The 23,815-nt window shown below is 40.3% G+C and overlaps 1 protein-coding gene across 5 annotated transcripts in view; it reads left to right on the plus strand.

Annotated features, from left to right (window-relative positions):
• The window catches only part of NEK10 (NIMA related kinase 10), a 100,548-nt gene that overhangs the window by 48,515 nt on the left and 28,218 nt on the right, over positions 1–23,815 (plus strand). For all 5 annotated transcript variants that reach the window (XM_048511656.1, XM_048511651.1, XM_048511653.1 and 2 more), the window contains 8 exons: positions 250–325; positions 7,910–8,039; positions 9,225–9,295; positions 11,867–12,080; positions 13,062–13,245; positions 14,844–14,930; positions 22,654–22,702; positions 23,621–23,658. In XM_048511656.1, the coding sequence (XP_048367613.1) occupies positions 250–325; positions 7,910–8,039; positions 9,225–9,295; positions 11,867–12,080; positions 13,062–13,245; positions 14,844–14,930; positions 22,654–22,702; positions 23,621–23,658 (849 nt within the window). The remainder of the gene's footprint in view (positions 1–249; positions 326–7,909; positions 8,040–9,224; positions 9,296–11,866; positions 12,081–13,061; positions 13,246–14,843; positions 14,931–22,653; positions 22,703–23,620; positions 23,659–23,815) is intronic.

Genomic DNA, 23,815 nt, shown 5'->3' on the forward strand with positions numbered 1-23,815 from the left:
TTCGCCATGACTGCCCTACAGAGTCACACCAAGGGGGCTGCAACTTGTTCACAAAAAACAAAAAATCATAAGGGCAGATGGGGGGAAATGGGCAAATAATGTACCTGGTTTAAACTGTAAACATGAGTCAACATTTTCAGTGTCAGTAAACTTTTACTAATTGGCAACCTGGAGTAACTAAAAATTGAAGTGTTACCTCGCTAGGTTCATTCCTGGGAAAACTGACTAATTTTTTCACCTTTATTGCAGCTGACTTTGGTCTTGCAAAACAAAAACAAGAAAATAGCAAGCTTACATCAATTGTTGGAACTATTCTCTACTCCTGGTAAGGCAATATTAGTTCTAGAGTTTGATGGGAAGTTCGTTGAATAAGTCTATGATGCTTATAGTCCAGCCCAATTGTATAGAAGATGTTATAAGCCGAAGTGTGTTGTCCATTGAAACCAAGGAAAACAAAGAATAGGAAAAAAGTGTCCAGACAGATACAACAACTACAATAAAGAAAATGAATACAAAGTATTGATTTATTCACTTATAGTCCATTTTCCTCACTGAGACTCAAAGCAAATAACATAATTTAACAGAATAATATGTCATTAAAACTGGATTACAAAATTAGAGAATGCAGACATAATACATATAACAAACAATGCAATAGGACAAGGTTACAAAGTTAAAGATGAGTGGAAAGAATAGTATAATATATAGAATAAACAATGCAATAAAGCTAGATTACAGAGTTAGAAAACAATGTAAAAAATGTAATGCATACAACAAACATCTTAATGAAAATTGCCAAAAATTTTCAGACATTAACCATACAAATAAAAATTCTGTTGCAGTTTTCTTCAGGAGAACTGATCTCTGTTATCAAATTACCAAAAACACTGCTTTGTTTAAATGGCTTTCATCTGCTCAGTGGATACATTGTTTATCCAAGTTCAGTATGTTATAAGGAAATGTGTTTAACTCTCATTCATGTTCCATGTATTCTAGTTGGGAAACAAAAATGGAGGGCAGCTGGAAGCAACTCCAAAGGTATCTAAATCAGGAGTCCTTAACCTTTTTAAGCCTGCAGGCACTTTTGGAATTTTGACAGGGCATGCTGAGTTATACTCCAAAGAAGCTGCCCTAGCTGGTGGAACTAAGCGCAACACCTGCCCCCTTACTTTGAAAAATAATTGGATAGGACCACATATGGCTTCCCATATTAATAAATACAATGTGCTGCCATATTCAGAGTCCGACCAATGGTCTGTTAAGATCTGTACTTTGGTTGGAAGGGTGGTCCAATCACTGAGAGGAGGGAACCTGCAGAAGGTGGGTTTGGCCTTCTGCTCAAGAACACAACTTCCCTCATGCAACAGTCTCAGGACTCTAATCCCAAATAAAACTTTGCAGAAGAAATTCATGGCAAAAGTCAATCAGATCAGGAGTGTAATGCCACGACTCTCAATGTAATGCTATCACTCTGTCTCATTTTATCCAGTGAATAGACCATTGGTCTGTCAATGTCAGAACTGTCTCTACTCTGTCTGACAAACATTCTTGTTGACATTCTGTTTAGTGACATTCATATAAATTAAAATGCTCCCTGGATTCCCATATTAATATTTTTTTAGTTTCATGTGATAGTGGTTTTTAGAAACTTTTTTTGTACAAAAATTATAAAAGAAGGTAAGGAGAATAAAAAGAAATAGAAAACCCAGTTGGGAAGAGAGAAAGAGACTGGAGAATCAAAGGAAAGAATGCCTGAAGAAGAAATGTATCCACACATTGACTTAGGCTCATTCCACACATGCAGAATAATGCACTTTCAAACTGCTTTCAGTGCTCTTTGAAGCTGTGAGGAATAGCAAAATCCACTTGCAAACAGTTGTGAAAGTGGTTTGAAAACGCATTATTTTGTGTGTGCGGAAGGGGCCTTAGAAAAACTCAGGTTCCTACCAGTTTTCCTGATCCTCCACTGGCTGCTGCAGCTGTGGAAAAACTTTCATTTGACTAAGAGCAACCAGTAACACACCCAGACTTACTAAGGCCAAAGCCACTCTCTGGCATAGCTGACACCAGTGCATCCCCCCAGGGCTGTTCGCACGGTGCCCTGTGAATGGCTCCGGTACCCCAGAGGCCCACAGGGCCGTGTTCACACGGGCATGCCGGCACAGATTCCTCTTACCTTGTCTCCCAGCCACCATCACACTGGAGAGGCCAGGGGACACGCCACCAGGCCATGGCAACGCTTCCAGGGCTGGAGGCCAGGAGGCATGTTCCCTGGCCTCTCCAGAGCAATGTGGCTGGGGGACAAGGTGAGAGGGATCTGCGCTGGTGTGGGGAAAATGCCAGCTTCCACCGGTGCTGTTCACTCAACACCGAATGGAAGCCGGTGTTTTCCACAAGACTCACTCATTGAGGGGGGGAATGCTGCCACCGCCGCGCTGCAGCAGCAGTAGCTGTGTCATCTCTCTCCCCCAATGACATTTTTACTGGCCCCATGCCAGTCTAAATGGACCATGCAGAAGTGGCCTCTGAAAAGTGCCGTAGGAAGTACTTGTGGGTTCCACACTGGGGATCTCTATTGGGTAGGTCATAAAGAGAATTTCGCAAGCCCAGCTGTTGTGCTGTTAAGAACCTGACTGGCAGATCCTTGAGTCTTTATGGTGCCAAACCAAAGAGTCTCCAAGCAGGTTCATGTGTCATTTTGATAATTGGAGATGGCATGGCTGGCAAACACTATTGGAGCAAATTCTTAGCAATTCTAGGACTGGGGCCTTTTAAAATTCTTTCTTTTATACGCATTTCTGAGTTCTTTTGAGATTTGTAGCAATTGGTTGCTCTTGGTTTCCATCCATGTGTGATATAAATTTAGCCACTGTAAGGTGCAAGGTCTCTCTGTGGGGAACATTTGCCCTGCTGACTTTATTTCATAAGTGTATGTCATGTAGCATCCATTGAAAATGTTCTCCTTCCTCTGATTCCTATCTGCTGTAGTTTCTTGCTTTCTTTGCCTATTCCTGTGTTTTTCTATCCTTTTCTGTCTATTTTTGTTTCAGATTGGTTATTTCTGTTTTTGTATGTCTTCAGAGTTTCACACGTTGGTTTGAGCAACTGTTGAAAAGGCAATTGAAAGTTTCCAAAAAATCTGTAGTTTGTAACTATATTAAGAATAACTGCTGATACCAAAATGGTTGGGGGTAGGTGGGTTTCAGTCTGTTTTCTGGGATTTGCTTGGGAAATTGAATGTTGAACTTATCTGGTTATTTTAATGCTTCTTCCTGTAAGATTGTGAGAATGTCCTCTCACAATCCACAGAAGTAAAAAATTTATCATGTGTAAAACAGCAGGACTCCTGGTTCATGGGTCATTAAAAATGAATAAGAATTCATCATTTTAAATCCCCCAGACCAAAGAAGCATTTGTGTTTGTCTATCTCAGCATCTGATAATGATGTTTGAAAGATAACCTTGGGATATGTCAAGATCATGAAAAACTGGGGAACTCCAGTAAAGTCCTAATAAAGCTTGCATATGGCTTGGTAGTATGGTTTAAGCAAATAGTCGTTATTTGGTTTGAAACTAGGAAAACAGTAGGTACGAGACAAGAAGGGTTGAAAATGCTGGGTGACACTGAGAGATTAAAATATGCAATCATTAAGGAATAATAATAGGGAAAAGATATTTCAGCTTAGAAAGCATATGGGGAGCTGGTTGGAAAACAGAGACAGAGGGATACATGAAGATAAAAGATACATGAAGATAAAAGAGGAAAACTTGTCAATGAAGTAATTAGGAGTAGAAAAAATGAGAATAGACATAGGACTAGTAGAAACTTTATCCACAAAGAATTGTCCAAGAGCCTGAAGAAAGAGTTCAAGAAGATGGGTGGAGAAGCAAATCAAAATGTGTTCAAGGGTAGAAAACAGAGAATTAATAAGCTTAGAGAAATAGCATTGTCCAGCAGAAGGTAAATCATAGGAAATGAATCCAAAAGTAATGGGAGTTAGAGCAGTGGGTGGAGGAATAGAATGCACGGAAGAAATGGAGCAAAAAGGACAAGGTGCTAATGATAATGTAAAAATTGGAATCACTGCAGAGTCAGAAGTAGAGCAAGGCATAATAGGGTCTAAGAAAAGGTATTCATATTGATTGGTTGCCCAAATGCAAGACATCATAGAAAAAAGGTGGATGAAAGCAAAATATTGAGATGATGGGTCACTTACCAGACTTGAATGAAAGTTAAAATCACCTAGTGTAAATTGGTTGGACCCTGTTGATCCGGTCCATTTGGAAGGTGCTTTTCCTTAGTGAAAGTTGCTCCTAATGTGAGACATGTTGCACAGAGAGAGGGCTCCTTCCATTAGCTAGCAGAAGGATCCATGGAGCCCTTTCCTTAGGGCTCTTCACTGTACAGTGTAGCCATAGTGGGGTCTCCTTACATTTCTCTGTTTACACACGTGGCTTGCTACGTGGCTTGCCTGCTCCCAGTTCTGGGTTGCTCCTGGTAGTTGCAAAATTGCCAGATTTGTTAAAGCTTTTTAAATTGCTGTTATATCATATTGCTGTTGCTGTTATATCAATATTGCTGGATTTTTAAAAAAACAAACAAACAAAAGAAGCAGATCCAGCTGTCCTCTGAGGAAGGAGGCAGAGTCAGCTTAGTGGAACGCTGGTGGGTTGCTTGTGCGGCCCATGGGATTCTTCTCTCCGCTCTCACTTAGTTCTTCCCTCACTGCTGCTTTCTGTTGCCACCTCCCTCTCTTCTCTTTCTCCCTGTGACAGTTCTCTCTCTGTTCCTGTCTCACAGAACAGGAAGCAAGGAGTGTGTTGGGGGGGGGTACCAAAAGGGGCAGCACCACTCTCACTAGTCATGGGGCTTTTGGGATCTTGGGCACTATAAGTGTAAGTGCATCTGTACAGAAATCTCTGCCACTAAAGAAATGTTCCATTGCTGCACAGGGGAGCAGCAGTGTATAATCCGCCAAAGAGAAAGCTAGATCATACAGTTAGAAAAGAGTAAGAGACATAGGGATATGATTTTTAAAAAGCTTAGCAAGTAGAACTGAACTTTGCTTTCTACTTTTTCAGCATAGCATTTCTAAATCTGATGAGTCACCATGTCCTTGAAAAGTGTGGGCCCAAGAATAAGGAAGGTTGTATGTTTTTGACACTTGAATCCCAAAGGATGCAGCTAGGTTAGAATTCTGGTTCTGGCAGACTGAATTAATGCAGCTAGGTTATTTGACCTGAGCTTAGTTTCTTTCAGCCTTTGTCGTTCAGTGTCTTACTAAATCCTTGGGTTTACCAATATATCACTCAAGCAGTCCCTTATATGATGACCTTTGCACAGAGAAACTAATATTTACAAAACCTAATCCCAGTTTGTTGTCTGTTTCTTGTAAGAGAATCAGAGAGCAAGCAGAATACTATCCATCACTTTATTAAGATTCAGTTTTTGAAAAAAAAGAGGTTTATCTCCACATCCTTATTAAACAAAATTGGGCATTAAGACTTAAATATGAAGAATCATCAAGGGTTGGATGAAAAGAGTCTGTAAAAGGATCTGTTCTATAAACAGCACTATGACAGAGCCTTTTGGGGACATCTGCTTCTTTTTTTCCTTCCTCAGTCTCTAATTTTATGTTTTATATATTCAAGTATGTTTCCAAGCCATTTCAAGATTCAAATATCCTGACAAAATACATGGGAAATTAAAATTCTATGTTGATATAAACGTGTTCAGTAGCCAAATGTCTTTTAAAATTGAGTTTAGCATGCAAGAAGATTTGTTATTAAATAAAAATATGATTTCCGTATAAGAAGAACAGATGCTCAGTCCTTTTGGAGAAAACATAGAACATGGCTCAATCTGTTAAAAAAGAACGAAACTACAAAATGTCCAGCTAATGTGGCTTTGTGTTTGCTGTAACTATTTGTAAGGCAGTGTAATCTGAGTTATCCTCTTTTGTGTCCACTGAAGTGAATATAAGGGTATAACTCTCTGTATACACTCTGTATGCTTATGTGCCTTAACCAGAAAACTGGCAAAAGATCTGCCTGCTCAAGTAAAAGATTGATCGATGACTTGGAAACAGATAAAGTTGAAAACCCAAGTGACTTAAGTATCTAAAGCCTTGTATATTAATTGTACATTTCATAAGTAGTGCCTCTTTAACACTGTACTCAATGTTGTGATGAGACTTCAATTCTGTAATCTTGTTTCTCCACAAGATTCTTAACCATCTTGTTTCTCAATTTATTCCTCTATGTCAACACAGTCCACAGATTTTAGTGTAATAATAATGATGCCAGAACCAAATTGGCATTCGCTGCCAATAAACACTTCTCAGTAAAACATGGGTCACCTTTTAGATACAATTTTTCACAATATATGGAAAAATGGAGGATGTACCCTCATTTATTACTTCACGTGTAAATCCTAATCTGTAGCTCAAAATCTGAACATACCAATTCCAAGACCACAGTCTTTGTCCTACGCTACAGTTTATACAAATCCATCTTTGCAATTTATAAGACTCCATTTTATTTAACTTAACTAGGGTTGCTTCCACACAGCAAGAATTCTCTGCACTGTTTTCTTGGTGGTTACAAGTTTTAGAGGCACGTGCATTGATGATGAAGCTTCCATGAGTGTGAATTTTCTGCATTTTCTTCCATCTTTTTTCTGACTTTTCCCTTTCACACATGCTCTGCAGTGTTATGTCAGTATTGTTCAAAGTTGGAGTAGGTTAAGTATTGCAATTTAGCTATTTCAAATTAATCTGTCTAATCCCCTTTAAAGTCATCTATGCCTGTGTCCATCTATGTCCTTTGCCAGCAGTTTCCACACTTTAATCTCTTGTTGAGTAAAGATGCATTCCTTTAAAAAATTAACTTTAACCTTCTTTATTTTCAGTGAGTTGAAATAAAGAGGAATTAAGGGTTTTAATAATTCTAATAAAAATTAACATTTTCAAGAAAATGGATGAGTGAATCCTGTATTAATTGATCAGACATAGTAGCTGAGAACAGGCCTGAATTAATATTATAGTTGAATGTGTTGAATTGAAAGGAGGGGGGAATTGATTGATTACTTTTATAGTGGCCTGAAAAGGGCTATGTAATTATAGAATCCTATAACCAGAAGATTTTTTTCCAGCCTCTAGACCAGTTGAAGTATCATTTTCTATGAATAAGAATAAAAGCTACCTACCAGATAAATGGAGAAGGGAGATTTGGGCGGTTTGAGCATGGTACAGATTGATGGGAACCTAAATTATTAGACCTTGCTGAGATGTGCAGGTATGACACATATAGTGAAGATGTGGTTGAGTCTCATTTATTTAAACGTTAGTGGTATATTAACAAATCCTGTATACATTTTTTCAAAATTCCATCTTTCAGCGGATGTATGGACAGTGTACTGTTGGAGTCTTTCACGACTGAAATCAACTGGCTGTTGTGGGTTTTCCGGGCTGTGTGGCCATGGTCTGGTAGTTTTTGCTCCTAACATTTTGCCTCCATCCATGGCTGGCATCTTCAGAGGCATGTCATGGTGAGATGTGCTACAGAGTGAAATACATCTTACCATGACAGGCCTCGGAAGATGCCAGCCATAGATTCAGGCTACCTTAGGTCTACCAGACCAAAGCCACACAGCCCAGAAAACCCACAACAGCTAGATATATGAACACTTAATACTCACTTGTTTTGTATAGCCATATATTTAGTCTGTATAGACATAAACGTGTTGATGTGCAAATGACTGCATCACGAAGTCTGAATCATGTTGTGTATTTTTCAAGAATATCTGCTTGCGATATCATTAGCAGCCTCTTTTTCCGATGTTCATGTGGAGAGTATTTTTGTGCCATTTTCTTTTCCTTTATTATTGAATTTTGCTTGTGTTTACTTAGCCCTGAAGTTGTCAAGAGCGAACCATATGGAGAGAAGGCTGATGTCTGGGCTGCAGGATGTGTCCTTTATCAGATGGCAACTCTTAGTCCTCCTTTTTACAGCACCAACATGCTCTCCTTAGCAACAAAAGTACGTAGGTTGGCTAGATGAAACTACACCACAACCTTTGCATCTCTGGCTGAAGGGAACCAGGATTTTTCCTGCACTTGCTCTAGAAATTAAGCATCATATGCTTGGCTTTTTGCACTTAAATGTCTGTATGTGTTTTAAAATAACAAATAAAAGTTTCTAACCCAGTACAATATGAATATTGGTGATAAGACCTCAGTGTGAATTGCTATTTTATGTGTGTTTAATTTGTATCAAGGTGCTTATGAATTTTGTTAGTTACCCTGAGAGACGTTTTAAAAGATCATAAGCTCAGGTACTAATATTTTAATAACAGGTAAATAAATATTTTTATGCTTGCTTTTTCTGCAACTGTTCTGGCCTAGTTCACATCAGGCAATTACATCTGTTTCTGTTACAGTGCTGTTATTTTTTCTGAGATTGGCTAGTCATTCTGAAAAACCAAAAAAGGTCTTAATTACTTTCTAAAAGACAGAGGAATCATGGAGATACAATTTCTCAGACATTTCTTAGTGCAGAAAATGTATAAGTGCTTTATACAAAAATAATATTCCTCCTCTACAAAGATTTTGCCTTAGTCATGTTTGTGCACGTGTTTCAGAATTGTGAGTACTATAATGGATATATAGTGAATGGTATGCTTACAGGCATGTAATGGGTAGGAGGTTAGTCAGATGAGAATAGAATCATTGTAAGAATATGCTGATGAATTTTAGATCGATTTCCAACATAGCTGTCACTTTGGTGGCTGAAGGTCTACATGAGCCATCTGGTGTGATGAGTGCACATGTTTTTGTTTTGTTTCATTCAAATGCCATAGGAGCCTACTAATTCCTCCTTTGTAATTTTTTTTTAATTTTTATAGATATAAACAGGTCAGACAAAAATTAAAAACCAAATCAACACAACTGTTTTAATTATATCAGAAGACAAAGGAAAGAAATAATATATCATAATAATCTGAACATAAATCATAAGATGCCCTATACAGAATTAGATAAACCCAGTAGTGATATTATACTACTGCTACCATCAAATAAACCAAACCAGCTGCTCGATAACATAAATACTTCTAGTCCTCTCTTTTTTTCACTTGATGTCTGTTATGATCTCCCAAAGGAAAATAATAATCTAATACTCAAAACACTGTTTTTCTGCTTTTGACAAAAATGCACTTTTTTGCAGATCGTAGAGGCTACCTATGAGCCTGTCCCAGAAGGTGTCTATTCTGCAAAGGTGTCAGCTGTCATTAAAAAGTAAGTAATTAGTGCATGTTTGGCTATGAGATGACTTACTTGACTTGAACAATATTGAGGCTTGGATTAGGCAGAGAGTATCTGCTGGTAAAAATAATTTCTGTCCATGGAGTGGTAGCTCCTTACCTCCCCCCTCCTGCTGCATCCCTGCTGTATTTCCTGAAATGTTGCTGCATGGGGACAGGGGACCCATCAGAAAGGCCAAGAGAGAGAAGTCTAAGGTCTCTAGCAGGAGAACAGCATTCCTGCCAAAAAATTTGCTCCCCCCTTATATTAGCAGAAATTTTGTTCCATAATCCACTCCCAGATATTTCTGTAAAATCTTTTTAATTCTGTCTGTAAAATCTTCTTAATTCCATAGCAGAAAACAGCAGAGTTCAGTCATGGGAGGCATAATGACAAATTTGGCAGTCATGAGACAGATGAAGTGATTTGCTCTGATCCTGTGATTTTTTGAACTCCCTCTCCCAGCAAAAGTTCTTCCCCATTCAATATAGGAGATATGTCTCAATACATGTATGGAAGGTGTGGAACCTCACCACACTGAAGTAAATGAGGAAAGCTTGCTTGTACAGGAAGAAGGGCTGATGGCCTTCTATGAAGTTCTGGGTTAGAACTTTGTTTCCAGCACTATCTGACAACAAAAAGTGTGAGACAAATAATGTTATAAGAAGATTTGTGCAGGCTGGGTGAGGTTGGTGTGCTGCAACCCACACTGAGGAGGCTCAGAGGCTGGGGATAGCAACAGCTGCAGCAGGGCTCCTACAGCAATCCAAGCTGATAAGCAGCGTTCAAACAGAAGACGCCTCAGATCAATGGGTGAATCCAGGAAGCAGGGTCAAGCAAGCCAGATGGTCACATGCCAGGAAACATACACACCAGAGGGGAATAGTTCAAAAGCAAACCACAGCAAAAAAAACACCCCTTTTCTATGAAAGTGTAATAGGTTCAAAACAAAATTGGTTAGTCATGCCTATACTTTTGTCTGCTTCTTAATGGCCTTGAAAAGCATTTTTTTCCTGACAGAAATGAAACTTTAAGATTAGAATGAAAGAAATTTCTGACCATAAGATTAGCTTGCACACTGTAGCTATTCCTGCTGTGTTTGTTTACTCATTTGTTTCAGCTTTATTCCATCCTTCCTCCAAGGAGCTCAAGATGTCACACCTGGTCCCCCCATCTTTTGCTCTGTCCTCACAACAAAATCAGTGGGGGACTTGAGGCTGAGAGATTAGATGGTCCAAGGCCACCCACTGAGCTTCATTGCAGAAGGGAGATTTCCATTCCTAGTCTAGCACACTAACAAGTCACCACATTGGCTGTCTTATTTCTGCCATCACTTTCTCTTCAGGCTTTCTTACTCAAGTTTCCTGACAGCTTGATGTATTTTACTTCAGTCCTTCAGCCCAGATTATAGTTGCCAGGGAACCTATGCATCATATTGGATTTCTAGAGTTTCCAGCCTCCAGATGGGCATGGAGTTCTTCCAGAGTACAAAGATTACTTCCTATGGAGAATGGGGCAGCTTTGGAGGTGGACTTTATGGTGTCACATCCCTTCTGGGCTTCCTGTACCCCACAGGTTACACCCAGGCTCTACCCCAAAAATCTCCAGGAATTTCCCAACTCAGAGCTGGCAACCCTGGGTTAAGAATGGCTCATATTGTTCATTCCTCATTTTGAAGAATCTAATTCTTCATTGATTTTTGGCTGTTAACACTAGCAAGTGAACTTGTTGTCTTGTTTCTATTGTATAATGGTAAGAAGATTTGTGATAGTGGCTCCGGCAGTTGGCTACTCTGGTGTCATCAAGGAGCTAGTCTGGAGGAAAGACCTAGTCTCCTCCACCTTATTAGGTATTAAAAAACACTGAAATTGTTGAATTGAAGGCAATAGTTCTAAGCCTACTGTGTCGCGCAGACCATCCTGTGATGTATTTCGAGTGCTGTTACGCAGAACCTGGCCACACAATAAGTTATATCAGGATTGCTGTCTGTAAGCCACATGGAGATATAAAATTGTTCCATATGACCTGGAAATCTATGCGACAGCATCAAAATTAAACTGATGCATGTGTTTTTGTGAAACTGACAGTGGAGAAGAACATGTTTTACTGTCTCTACATTCCCAGATCCACAGGGACATTTTATCTCCTGGTGAGGAGTCTTCCTTACTCTGGTTTATTTTCAGATCATGTAGTTGTCTTTTACGTGTGCACACCTATCTCATTCTATTGCCTTGGTCTTCCTCTTTCCTGAATTAGTATTGCCAACTGTGGCCAGGTGATTGGGCCAGGTGATGGGTGGGAGTCCAGAGAGATGGGAACATGGGTGGGCACCATCAGCAACAGCTCTATTGCTACTATGCCATTATGTTCATACTAGTTTCCGTTAGTACTGTTGTGCTTGAGACCTACCATAGAAGCATCTATTCCTGTGTAATGCTTTATAGGAATCACTTTATAAACATACTTTCACAGTTGTAAATTGCACTGATGGCAGTGAGATTTGGATCCATGTAAATGTAGGTTGTCTTGTTGTGGACTGTTTGCTTAATGGAGGTTTTCCTATAGATGCCTGACCCCTGACGCAGAAATTCGTCCTGACATTGTAGAAGTCAGTTCAATGATCTCAGATGCCATGATGAAGTATTTAGATGGATTATCAACCTGCCAGCTTGTCTTGGAGAGGAAATTGGAGCGTGAGAGGAGGCGCACACAGAGGTATTTCATGGAGGCCAATAGGAATGCAGTGACATGTCATCACCAGCTTGCTGTATTATCTCAGGTAAGTATATCTATTTGGTCACTTCATTTCATAAAAATAATTCCTGTTATATGAATCAGATCATAAAACAGTCATATTCACCCATGTAATTGGAAATACACAAATTCTGTATGCATGCTGGAGCACCAGCCTGTTTGTGTTCCTTTAGCTTGTAGATGATGCAAAGTTCACATCTGCTTACAAGCACACACCTGTACATACAACATGGGTTGTTGATGAGAGCAACAACACATAATGTGTACATCTGCCTTAGTGCACCTTTTTGCTTAACAACGTGGCGTAGTGGTTAAGAGCAGTGGACTGTAATCTGCAGTAAAGCCAGCCTGGTTTGGTGGTTAAGAGTGGTAGACTCTACTCTGGAGAACCAGGTTTGATTTTCCACTCCTCTGCATGAGCAGCGGACTCTAATCTGGTGAACCAAGTTTGTTTCCCTCCCTCCTACACACACAACTCCCTGGGTGACCTTGGGCTAGTCACATTTCTCTCAGAAGCCTCTCAGCTCCACCTACCTCACAAGGTGTCTATTGTGCGGAGAGGAAGGGAAGGAGTTTGTAAGCCACTTTGAGAAAAGTGGAGTATAAATCCAAAACTCTTCCCTCTGTTCTTCACAGAAGATAGAACTGTGATTACTGCAGATGCACTTTTGTTTCTTTCAGTTGGTGACTCAATGACAGAATATTGGATCAAATAGTATTAGGCCATTATTTTGAAAGTCCTGCAGAGAGCTGGCAAATCAAGAGCGAACTGCCATTTCATAACCAACATGGAATCTAAAACTCACATCGTTCAAATCCTCCTCTGTCAGGTGCTTTCATGTGGAAGAATAGCTAAATGCTATCTCAATCCCTTTGCAGGTTGGCCTGCATCTAGATGATAAAGTACATCACAAACAGGCTTGAGCCATCATGTTTTGAAAGAGTCTTGAAACTTGCTGAGTTTTTTTTAAAAAAATGTATTTTGTTTGTATTTCCTGTTATGTAGGAACACTATGAGAAGTCCAGCCTCAGCAGCAGCAGCAGTGGAGCAGCCAGTTTTAAAAGTGAACTTTCTGAAAATGCTGACCTGCTGACTGAAAGCTTTCACCCATCCTGTGGAAAAGATGAAGACAAAGCCTGCAACGAAAACCTTTCAGATGATAACTGCACTTTAGAACCTTCGGAAAAAGGTAACAGTGGGGGAATCCCCACTGGGAAACTAAACTGGGTACACCCCATTTCCAAAAAATACAGCACTTTTCTATTTATTTGTTTGTTTGTTTGTTTGTTTGTTTATTTATTGAATTTGTAGACCGCCCCATCCCCGGGTGGCTCTGGGCGGTGCACAACAATATTCATTACAATCAGTAAAATTATTAAACCAATAAAATCTATTAAAATCTATTAAAAGCAGCGGTCAATACAAAGATATCAGGCACCCCAAAACCCAATTTAATTAGAGGCCTCCCTAAGGAAAGGGAACGGCCGGACTCCCCTCTAAGAGGGTAGCATATGGTGGTAATCGAATATAGAGAGAGAGGGGGGCGCACATTTCAGCGACTGGACACTCCAAAGGCCCGGTGGAACAACTCAGTCTTACAGGCCCTGCGGAACTCACCAAGGTCCCGCAGGGCCCGGACAGCTGGAGGAAGATTGTTCCACCAGGCCGGGGCCAGGGCTGTGAAAGTCCTGGCCCGTGTGGAGGCCAGCCGCATCATTGAGGGGCCAGGAACCACCAGCAAATTGGCCTCTGCTGAGCGCAGAGGCCGAGTAGGGGTATATGGGGTAATGCGGTCTCTGAGGTACGAGGGTCCCAGGCCATGTAAGGCCACGTAAGGCCCTATTGCGGTTTCTCCCTCCGCACCGTAGCCTGCCTCTATTGAGGACCTCAAAGTTTATCCCTATTTCCAGCAATGCAACATTTCCCACAAACGCGCAATCTTCTCAGCGGAGCTTTTGTTCCTCGTTGTGATTGGCTGTTGTGTTGTGTTGGGGCGGGAACAATACCCCTCCTCCCTTTTTAAAATTCATATTATTATTCACGTTTTTACATTCAAACGTAGTCACGCATAAACAATTCAATCAAGCTCACAGGTATAGCTTCGCATTTACGTTCCTTCGTAGCCGTGACCAGCACACACACACACACACAAAAAGGCAGTGCGTGCTCTGCGCACAGCCCACTGCCCTCTGATTGGCTGGAACGTTCCACGTCACTCCCCACCAATTTGGCTTCACCCCGTGTTTTTCAAAAAGTTAAAATTCCTTGCCGTTTTTTGAAAAACGTGGGCTGAGGGGGAGAGCGTGCATCAGAGCCAGGATGGAGCCCAGTTGGGCATTGAAGCCATGGGACTCCTCGCCCAAACCGGGACTTTTGCCGTGAGTATCGCACGCTTTTTGGACCGTGGGGATTCCCTCAGTGAATCAGGACAAATGACATGTTTACATGTTATTTATTGATCATTTTAACCAATTACTGTTAAATGTGTGTGTGTTTTTCTTTCTGTCTCCCTACCTATATACCAAGAATGCAGACACTGGACCTGAGTTAAAGGGAGACTAGTGTGGAGGAGAGGGACTACAAAACCCTTTCTCCTGTTCTCCAGGTTGAAAAGGGGTTCTCCCAAACTACTTTTGACCCTGCTGAAGAAAGTTAGACATGGTTGTTATTTTTAAAATTGTCATTAAGAAGATAGTGGAGCTACAGATGAGCAGAATTTCAGTATTTCTCGTGTCCTGCTTAGGGTTCGATTGAAAGGTTTATTTCTGCTTGTTTTTTTATGCACAGATGTCTTCACAGAATTAGACGATGAACTGGACGTATCATATAACTCCAGCTGCTGTAGTTCAAGTCCTCCTAAAGAATCAGCATTTGGTAAGCAGTAACATTTAAAATGAAGCAACAACTCCACTTTCTGTTGCTGTAAATCAGAAATTCATCAGTTTTGTTAAATGTGTTTTATTTTTTAAATAGTTATGAATGTCAATAAATAAATACATAAAAATTAATATACATAACTTACTTTCACCCTGGTGGGGGCTTAAAGCTGCTTACAGTATTGTTTTCTTCTCCTCCATTTATCCTACCAGCAGCATCCCTCTGAAGTGCATCAGGTTGAAAGAGAATAACTGGGCAAAAGTCACACAGTAAAAATCCATTCCTGAGTAAAGATTCAAATCTGAGTCCCCCTAGACCCACACTCTAACCACTATACCACACTGATGTTTGGTCGAACTATGTAACACCAAGTGCTGGAGCAATACCAGAATGATTTGCATAAGTTATAGGTGGTATTGTAGGAGTTACTTCAGATTTTTTCAGAAAGGATTTGGAAGGGCCCAGTCAATGCAGCCTTAAAGAGAGGGAGTAGACCTTCAAGAGTCAGATGTCAGGTAGCCAGATTCAATAGAAAACTCTTTCCCAAGGTGCTCCAAGACTGCACTTCTGTGACTATGTGATTGGATGCTAGTTACCCAGGCTTGGCGAACCCCATCCTGGCGACTCTACCATGGCAGCAGCATTTTTCTACTTCTTTAGACTGTGCTCGGCACAGTTGAGAGACTATGCCTGAAAACCTGTGCCCATTTACCCTGGAAGAAGCCCCAGTGAGTATAATGGGACTTACTCCTGAGCAAACCTTCAATAGGATTGCCCTGAATGGATCCTACAGATTTATTCTAGACAAAGTGAGAGGAATGAGTCTGGGTTTGCAGTGGCATGGTTCTAGCAACATAAAATCAATATGTTGCATTGCCTTTTATTATAAATGGTAGGTCAGCATGTTACCAGGTTTTTTTTAAAAAAAGATAGTATAAGCAAAATGGAAAATATGCTCTCTATGTTGAGATTATAAAAATAATTGGAGAATGGCTATTAAACCATTTAGGTGGAAAGATGTCTGAGTAAGTTTCAGGTACACTTAATTAATGTGAAGCTGTGCTCTCCAAAATTTGGCTACTAACTTAATGAAACCATGGCTTGAGGGATCACAAATATGTCTCAGAGCAGACTGGAGGAGAGCCTGTAATCACTTGGCCATAATGAAATGGAGAGAGTCTTAATGAATATATATATATATGTATATGTGTGTGTGTGTGTGTGTGTGTGTGTGGGTGTGTGTGTGTGTATATATATATATATCTCACAAAATTATTACATTAGTCCTGCTAAAGATTAAACCGTTAGTCGCTCCCGCTGTCCTGCAGTATTATTAAAGTTGCCAGGTTAGATAGATAATGCAGCTCCTCTGTTTAAAAAAATCATGAGCCAGGCAAACCACAGTACCACATCTTGAAATCTAAATAGACTGGGAGAAATATGAGTCCCATCCCTGTTTGTCCTGTTGAGTAGTGTGACAGTGGATTGACATTGAAGAGCTCTCGGGGCTTAACTATATGAAACGTAAGAGATCCAAGATTGGAATATCCTATGAGTTTTATTTTTGTAAAAGTCAAATCAGCAATGTCAGACTGCTAATTTGAACCCTAAGTGACACTGGGTGAGTGTCTTTCATTCTGTTATGACAGTTAAACTGTTTAGTATTTATTTATGCAGCTTCAGCTGTAGTATTTGTTCATACAATGTAAAAAAAAATGATGCCAGCTACCCATTTGCCAAAACTTAAAACCTATCAAGCTCATGAGCTTCAGACAGCAGTTCTTATAGCATAACACTGCAGAACTAAGGAAATACTGATAGAAAGTCACATGTGTTGAATCACCCGTAGGTAAATGTTGAAGTATTATTGGAACCTGTTGTATTCTGTTTACTATTATCAAGGATTTGCTATGGTGGGGAAAGGGAGTCATAGCCTTCTGTCGGTACTGTAGACCCATTTTCTTTTCCTGTTCTGTTGCTACCAATAAACCTGCCTCCATATGATCCTTAATAGTCCTTTGTCTTTTCAATTCTGTTAAATCTACTGGACAGCCAGTAGCATTATCTCTATGTTAGTCACATCATCTGTCATACTAGAGGCAGTCAATGAATCAGGCTTTGAAAAAGCAAATTGCTAACTATGGCCCTTTCCGCACCGCAACGGTGCGGGGGTGCGTCGGCATAAACAATGTTGACGCACCCCCCCCCCGAGACTGTTCGCATGCAGGCTCCGCCGTCGCCAAACGCCTACCTTGTCTCCTGGCTTCCAGCTCGTCGCAGAAGCCAGGGGGCACGCCCCCGCAGCCTGGAGCAACGGCTCTGGAGTCGCAGGCCAGGGGGGCGTGTCCCCTGGGCTCTGCTACAAGCCGGAAGCCAGGAGACAAGGTAGGCGTTCGGGAAAGGGGGGGGGGAAATGGCGTCTTCCAGCTGCTGCTGTTCGCACAGCAGCGGTTGGAAGCCGCTGTTTCCAAAATACCTTGCTCAGGGAGCGAGGTTCGGAAACAGCAGCTTCGCGCCACTCGGGGGTTGCGAGGCTGTGCGAACCCCTCCCCAGGGACACTGTTTTTAGCATCCCTGGGTTGCTGTGTTCCGCCCGTGCGGAAACAGCCCAAGAGAGGTAATATGCTCCCCCACATATGCATACACAGTCTTTGCAAAGCAGACTTGGCTTCCAGGGATAGGGAAAACATTTTTTCTAGATTCAGCCTCTGTTGTTAAATTGGGATCTTGCACATGCTCACTCTGGGTAGGGATGCGCAGACATCCCCAGTCCTTAGTCCTAATCAGTGCTGGATTGACTATTTAATTTACAAGGAAATTTCCTGGTGGGCCACGGTCCCAGAGGACCACTAGTGGTCAGGAGCAAACAGATCCAAGACCCAGCAACTCCACCAATGCCTAAAGAGGCCTCCTTAGTCAAATCCTTCATCAGCAATGGCAATTGTTCACCAAATGTCTCCAGTACCACCACCAGTTTGCAAAAAGAAGCCATAAGTGTTTTAATGCTCACTGTTTAGCACCATAATGGCTGTTCAGCTTGGCTTGCTTCAGGGCCATTTTCACTTTCTAGTCTTCTCTGGCCCTTAATTGTAATCAATCCAGAAAACTGAATTGTTAACCAGGTGTCTGCAAATGAAACTGTTATGACTTGGCCTGGCCGAGTGGACTTCCCATGTTCCAAGGGACAAAACTAAGTGGTTGCAAAGGACAGACAGGTAGGACACAGTATGTGATAGAAGGGGCAGAGGAACCTGCATCGCCTCATCCAGGCATCCTTGGCCTTTTTGAGCCTGTGGATACCACTGGAATTCTGAGACAGGGTGGTAAGCGCAACCACCAAAGGACTCAGAACCCCCCTGGCCCTTCACACACACAGAGGAAGCCCAGCTAATTTTAAAAAGTTTACTGGGAAAGAGAAGTGAGAGAATATAACCAACACTGTGGTGGCAGGTGCCACTGAAACAATATTATTTAAATCTATGCACCCAATCAGATCTCCATTTGCCAGTAAGAATCCTTGCTGGGCAAGAGCCCCACTCGGCCCCATCCACTTTCTAAAATCACAGGCATCAGGACATGAGCCCCTGAAATAAGCCATTAGGCCTGAGGACTGCAAACTGTTTTAGCCTTTTTCAAACACCTATTGGAACCTCAGAGCTCCAAAGAAAACTACACTCAAGCACAAGAATAAAGAAGAATTCATTCATAGTTCAGTACCAATGTATTCACAATATAAAAGAAGATGCTGGGATAATTTTTAATTGATGGTACCTTCCTGAAAAGTGCAAATAGAACAGGCAAATGCTGTTTGTTCCTTTGTAGGTTGAGTAGAAAAATGGTAAACCTAAGTGTATTGGTTTCTGGCAAGGAAGCCCTTGACATCAGTAGTGAGGTATTATTTAAATAAAAGGTGTTCGTTCAGTGTTTTCTCTGCAATTGATTTTTATTCCGAGTGTCTTAGAATCCTTTGGCAAGCTGCCAGCAGGACACAAATGAGACCAAGTTCCTTGCCCTGGATTCATTACTTAAAATCTGTGAACATGGAGGTTATCTCCATTTCCTTGATTCCCAGAAGGTGTTATTAATCATCCTATCTTGGTAATAACCAGATTCTGTCTGCCCCATCTATTGCTTCAAGACTTGGAAAATCGCTCTGAAATTAGTTTTAAAGACAGCTACAGCTGTGCTACAAGAACAAATAGGACATGTTGTAACACATAAAATAATGGATGTGAATGAATTATTTTTTTCACACAGGACTTTCCTGTTTAGATACAACATCTATGGATAATACTCTGTTATAATCCAGCCTGTATTCCAAGGAAAGGTCTGGAGAATGTTTTGACACACAGTGTTGTATAGTGGTTAAACTTATCAAGCTAAGATCTGATCTTGGGTTCAAATTCCCGGTCTGCCATGAAATTCAACAGGTGACTTAGGGCCAGTCAATCTGTCTTAGACTCACCTAACTCACTGAGTAGCTGTGAGAATAAAGTAGGAAGGGAAAAATTGTCACCCTGAGCTGCCCGGAAGAAGAGCTGGGAGTACCAGATAAAGAAGCCAAAAAACATTATTTAGAAATTAGCATATTCCCTAAATACCTATAGCCATTTTCAACATTCTATAAACAGTTGTGGACCTGCCACACTTTTTCTTGGATCCTGTGCTGATCTTGAAACCAACACACTGGGAAATGACAACACAAAATTGAGGAAAGGTCCGGCATAAAAAAGAGCCCCTGCCTTCAAAATGCAGAAAAATGATTCCCCCATTAACCTCCCATCAGAGGAAAACCCACCAAAATAGAAAGGAAAAGCCTATACACACAATCTACATAAAAATGCCAACCACCACCCACAACAAAAAAGGGGTATAATCAAAACTTTGACAGATCATGCAAAACAAAATTGTGAACCTCACCTCCTCCCTGATGAAATCAATCATCTAGACTGGGCTCTGCAGGCTAATGGCTGCTCCACAACAGAAATCAGAAGAGCTTTAAGACCAAGATAAACCCAGAGGACTGAGAAGAAACAGCCCCCCACAGGAAAAATATTTCTCCCATATCCCAAGGGAATCACAGATCAAATAGGGAAAAAACATAACCTACAAACAATCTTCAAACCTACCAGAAAAATGCAGCAGATGCTACACCAAGTGTAGTAGCAGAACATGTCTTAAACAAAACTGGACATAATATTCTATTTGAAAACACTGACATTCTGGACAACTCGGAAGGTTACTATGTCAGACTACACAGGGAGGCCATTGACATCCATAAACATTAAAAAAAACTTCAACAAGAAGGAAGAGACTCTGAAAATTAACAAAACTTGGCTACCAGTAATTAAAAACACCAGCATCAAAGGCCAATGACATGCTAAATTCATGGTCAGTGGACTCCACCCAGACATAGGGTTTGCATTCACTAAGACTGTTGCTACTGCAAATGTGAATCATTCCCTGGACTGAAAAACCCCACCTGCAATACAATACTATCACCCACACCTTTGCATAGCAAGTTACACCCAAACACTTACTGATTGGTTCCCCACTCTGGGACATGGACAATATATACCCCACTAAAACATTCCCTTCTCACTAGACACATGAAGATGCCAGCCACAGATGCAGGCGAAATGTTAGGAACAAGATCTTCCAGACCACAGCCACACAGCCTGGAAAACCCACAACAACCAGAAAGGAAAAGGATTGTATGTGTATGTATTGTTCACTCACCCTGCCAAGGAATCCTGGCAGAAAGAAAGGAACCCAAACACAAGCTCTCTACTCTGTACCTTTTAAACAATGACTCACCTCTGGTTTACCTTCAACCAAAGGGGAGTATCTCCCACACTGCTACAGAATCAGAGTAGTACAACAAGTTGTAGCTCCTGTAATGAGCCCCAAGGAAGCAGGTAAAGCAGCTACCTGATTTTATTTGCAGTATACAACAAAATAATTTCCAAGATAGAATTAATGAAGACATCAGCATCATGGTAATCTGTATCTGTGCCTATTACCAAGTGATTCTAGGAATTTCTTGACAGATATATCAGTAAAAAAGAATTCCAACTATAAATACTCTAATTAAACCATAAGGTTTATAGAGTTTCAAGTCTGTTTCTACTATTGATAACCAAATTATCAAATACTTCTTAGAAAACAGGTAAGGAAGAGGAAGGTTTTGTTAACTGATCTTCTTGTATATTCACATAACTTTGCATTGTCGTCTTTAGGTGTAATTCTCTGAAATATTGTCATTGGTGTTTTCTTCAGTTAACAAAACTTCTGCTTTACCTGATTTCTGATCTAATTTTGTAAGTCATTGTTTCTATGAGCACAATGAATGATTGTTGTTTGTATGTGCATGTTTGTAATTTGCAATTGTTGCAGTGAAGGTATATTAACTTTATGCATAGGTGCATTGCAATGTATTGTTTGGACGTATTAGTTTAAATGGCATAGAGTTAGATCTTATTTTTGAAGTTAGAATCTCACAAATCAGAAGGGTGTCATGAAGACTAGCCCATTTTGTCCCATTGTTCTTCCAGAACTGAACAACTAAGATTTTAGTAGCTATTAACAATAGAAAGCTCAGCCACTTGCTTCTGTTTGGTAATATAGATAGTGAATAATCCACCCGTAAATCATTTCCTGTTGTTGCTATTATTCCCCCCAGTACTTACTTTGATCTGGGGGCAATCTCATCAAACCTGTATCAAATAGGTTCTCACTATCAACCATTAGATAAGCATTTATATGAATTGTTCCACTGTTCAGTGATCTTATGATCTTCGTCCAAACGTAAGTTTCTTTGTGTGTTTCTATGTTTCTTTTCTTTCTTTTCTGTAGTTGGTAATAGCTGTTACTTTTAGACGTCTGTAATTTAATTAAAATCTGATTGATCAAAGTTTGGAATTACATATATTAACAGGAGGTTATCGTATTGGTAGAAGACAATAGGGAGTTATCTGATGAAAGGAAAAGACAGCCATACATGATAAATTAAATGGCAGCTAGTTAAGGAATGAAGTGAAAAATAATTGGTGATACAGCAAAGGGAGGTTGTCAAAATGGATCTGTTATATAATTGTGTTAAATGTTCAGACTAGGAATGAAATTTTGGTTAACAAAAAAAAGTTTCTTCTAGGCTGTGGTTCTTTTGTCAGAAATGGCAATTTAGTGTCCATAAATGGATATACATACGTTTTAGAGCTGCATCAATGTTAGGGGGAAAAAATCAAGATTCCGACCTTCGCAACATATATATACCGGTAGGTGATCTTTTGGGGGACGTAGAAAGTGGAGTACTCATTTCAGGTTTGTAGAGTTGCTAAGCAAATAGTCAACATGGTTTGTTTTAAATAGTACGGCATATTGTTCTTTTAAAAATTCTTTAAGACTCTTTTTAAAATTCAGTCTTGAAGGGCAAGGGTAGAAATGCAATTACAAATGAGAGTAATTAATCTGGTAGGCTTGCAGAGACACACTACAGCAAGCAAGTCGAATGCTCATGTAATATGCAAGTCAGATTAAAATATGATGTTTAGCCTCAGTGAATCATTTAGCAATGTTCACATCTCCATACGTTTCATATTCAGAGCTGTCTTTTATTACCCCTTTCAGAAGTTGCTATGACAGAGCAAGACTGCTGGGAGATAGAATTTTAAAATATTTTCAACACAAAGCATTTATCGCTATTGTGCTTTTGTTTCAGGTATCATTAAACGAAGCTTCAGTGCTTCTGAAAGGCAACCGCAAGCAAGGCAAGTGCGAGATGTGAAATTTAAGATGTGGTACTTTTGGCCACCTTTATTCTTGAGCTCTGCCATTATGCAGCCCAACATCACTGCTCTAAAAATGTGCAAAGTTATGGAATGCACATCAAGATTTCTGGCTTGCAACTGGCCCTTGAATATCACATGAGGCTCCCTGGGCATGAAGAACATGTACAAATTATAGCAAGATATTTCTTCTTCTTTTTAAAAAAAGTCAGCCAAATTTGCCTTTTGGGTTGTGTTTTCTTTTTCTTTTTTTTAGTGTAATTTAAACTGTAGGTTTTTGTCCCTAAATATTCAGCTATATGAAATTTAATATATGTGTTTTTGATTGAGTATGATTCTTAATATGATGCAGTAGCAGAACACTTATAAAGTAGTTGTAACTTCATTTAAATGCATTACAATAGCCTGGAAGTTACACAAAGAGACACTTGGAACATTGTATCTGGAGCACGCTTATTTTCCCCATACTCATATGCTATAGAGAGTAACATATTTCCAGTTGGGAGTCTTCGGCGTTGTGTATTAAAATAGCATGTGTGACCTTGCACTATCAAGGTAGAAACCTTTTATCAATTGACTGTCACCTTAAAATTGTAAGGCAGTTTTGTAATACATGAATGAAGTACTTCGGTCTGGCTGACTTGTATGATATTAGGATTCATGATCAATACAACATTTTTCGAAGCCCTGTTGGATTCAGATGTACAGCCTCAGTTTGCCGCTGATAATTTATGTCATGTCTGTAATAGAAGCTAAGGCTATTTGGCAACTGAAATTTTTCTGTTTTCAAATTTACAGCAAGAACAACACAGAAACAGCTGGTGGGCTGAATTACATACACAACAATTGCCCATCTCATTTAGAATTAGATTTCTTCTCAATATTCTTTCTGTTTTACAGAGATTCTATTGGCATTTCAGGAACCAAGCCGAGACCAGGTAATTTTGCATCTGCAACCATACGTGAAGCAGTGGTGGGATCCAAAAATTTTAGTAACAGGTTCCCATGGTGGTGGGATTCAAATTGTGGCATAACGCCAATGGGGCTGGGCGGGGCACAATGGGGCGTGGCTGGGTATTCTGGGGCAGGGCATTC

The sequence above is a fragment of the Sphaerodactylus townsendi genome, linkage group LG11 (assembly GCF_021028975.2).
Source record: "Sphaerodactylus townsendi isolate TG3544 linkage group LG11, MPM_Stown_v2.3, whole genome shotgun sequence".
Lineage (NCBI taxonomy): Eukaryota > Metazoa > Chordata > Lepidosauria > Squamata > Sphaerodactylidae > Sphaerodactylus > Sphaerodactylus townsendi.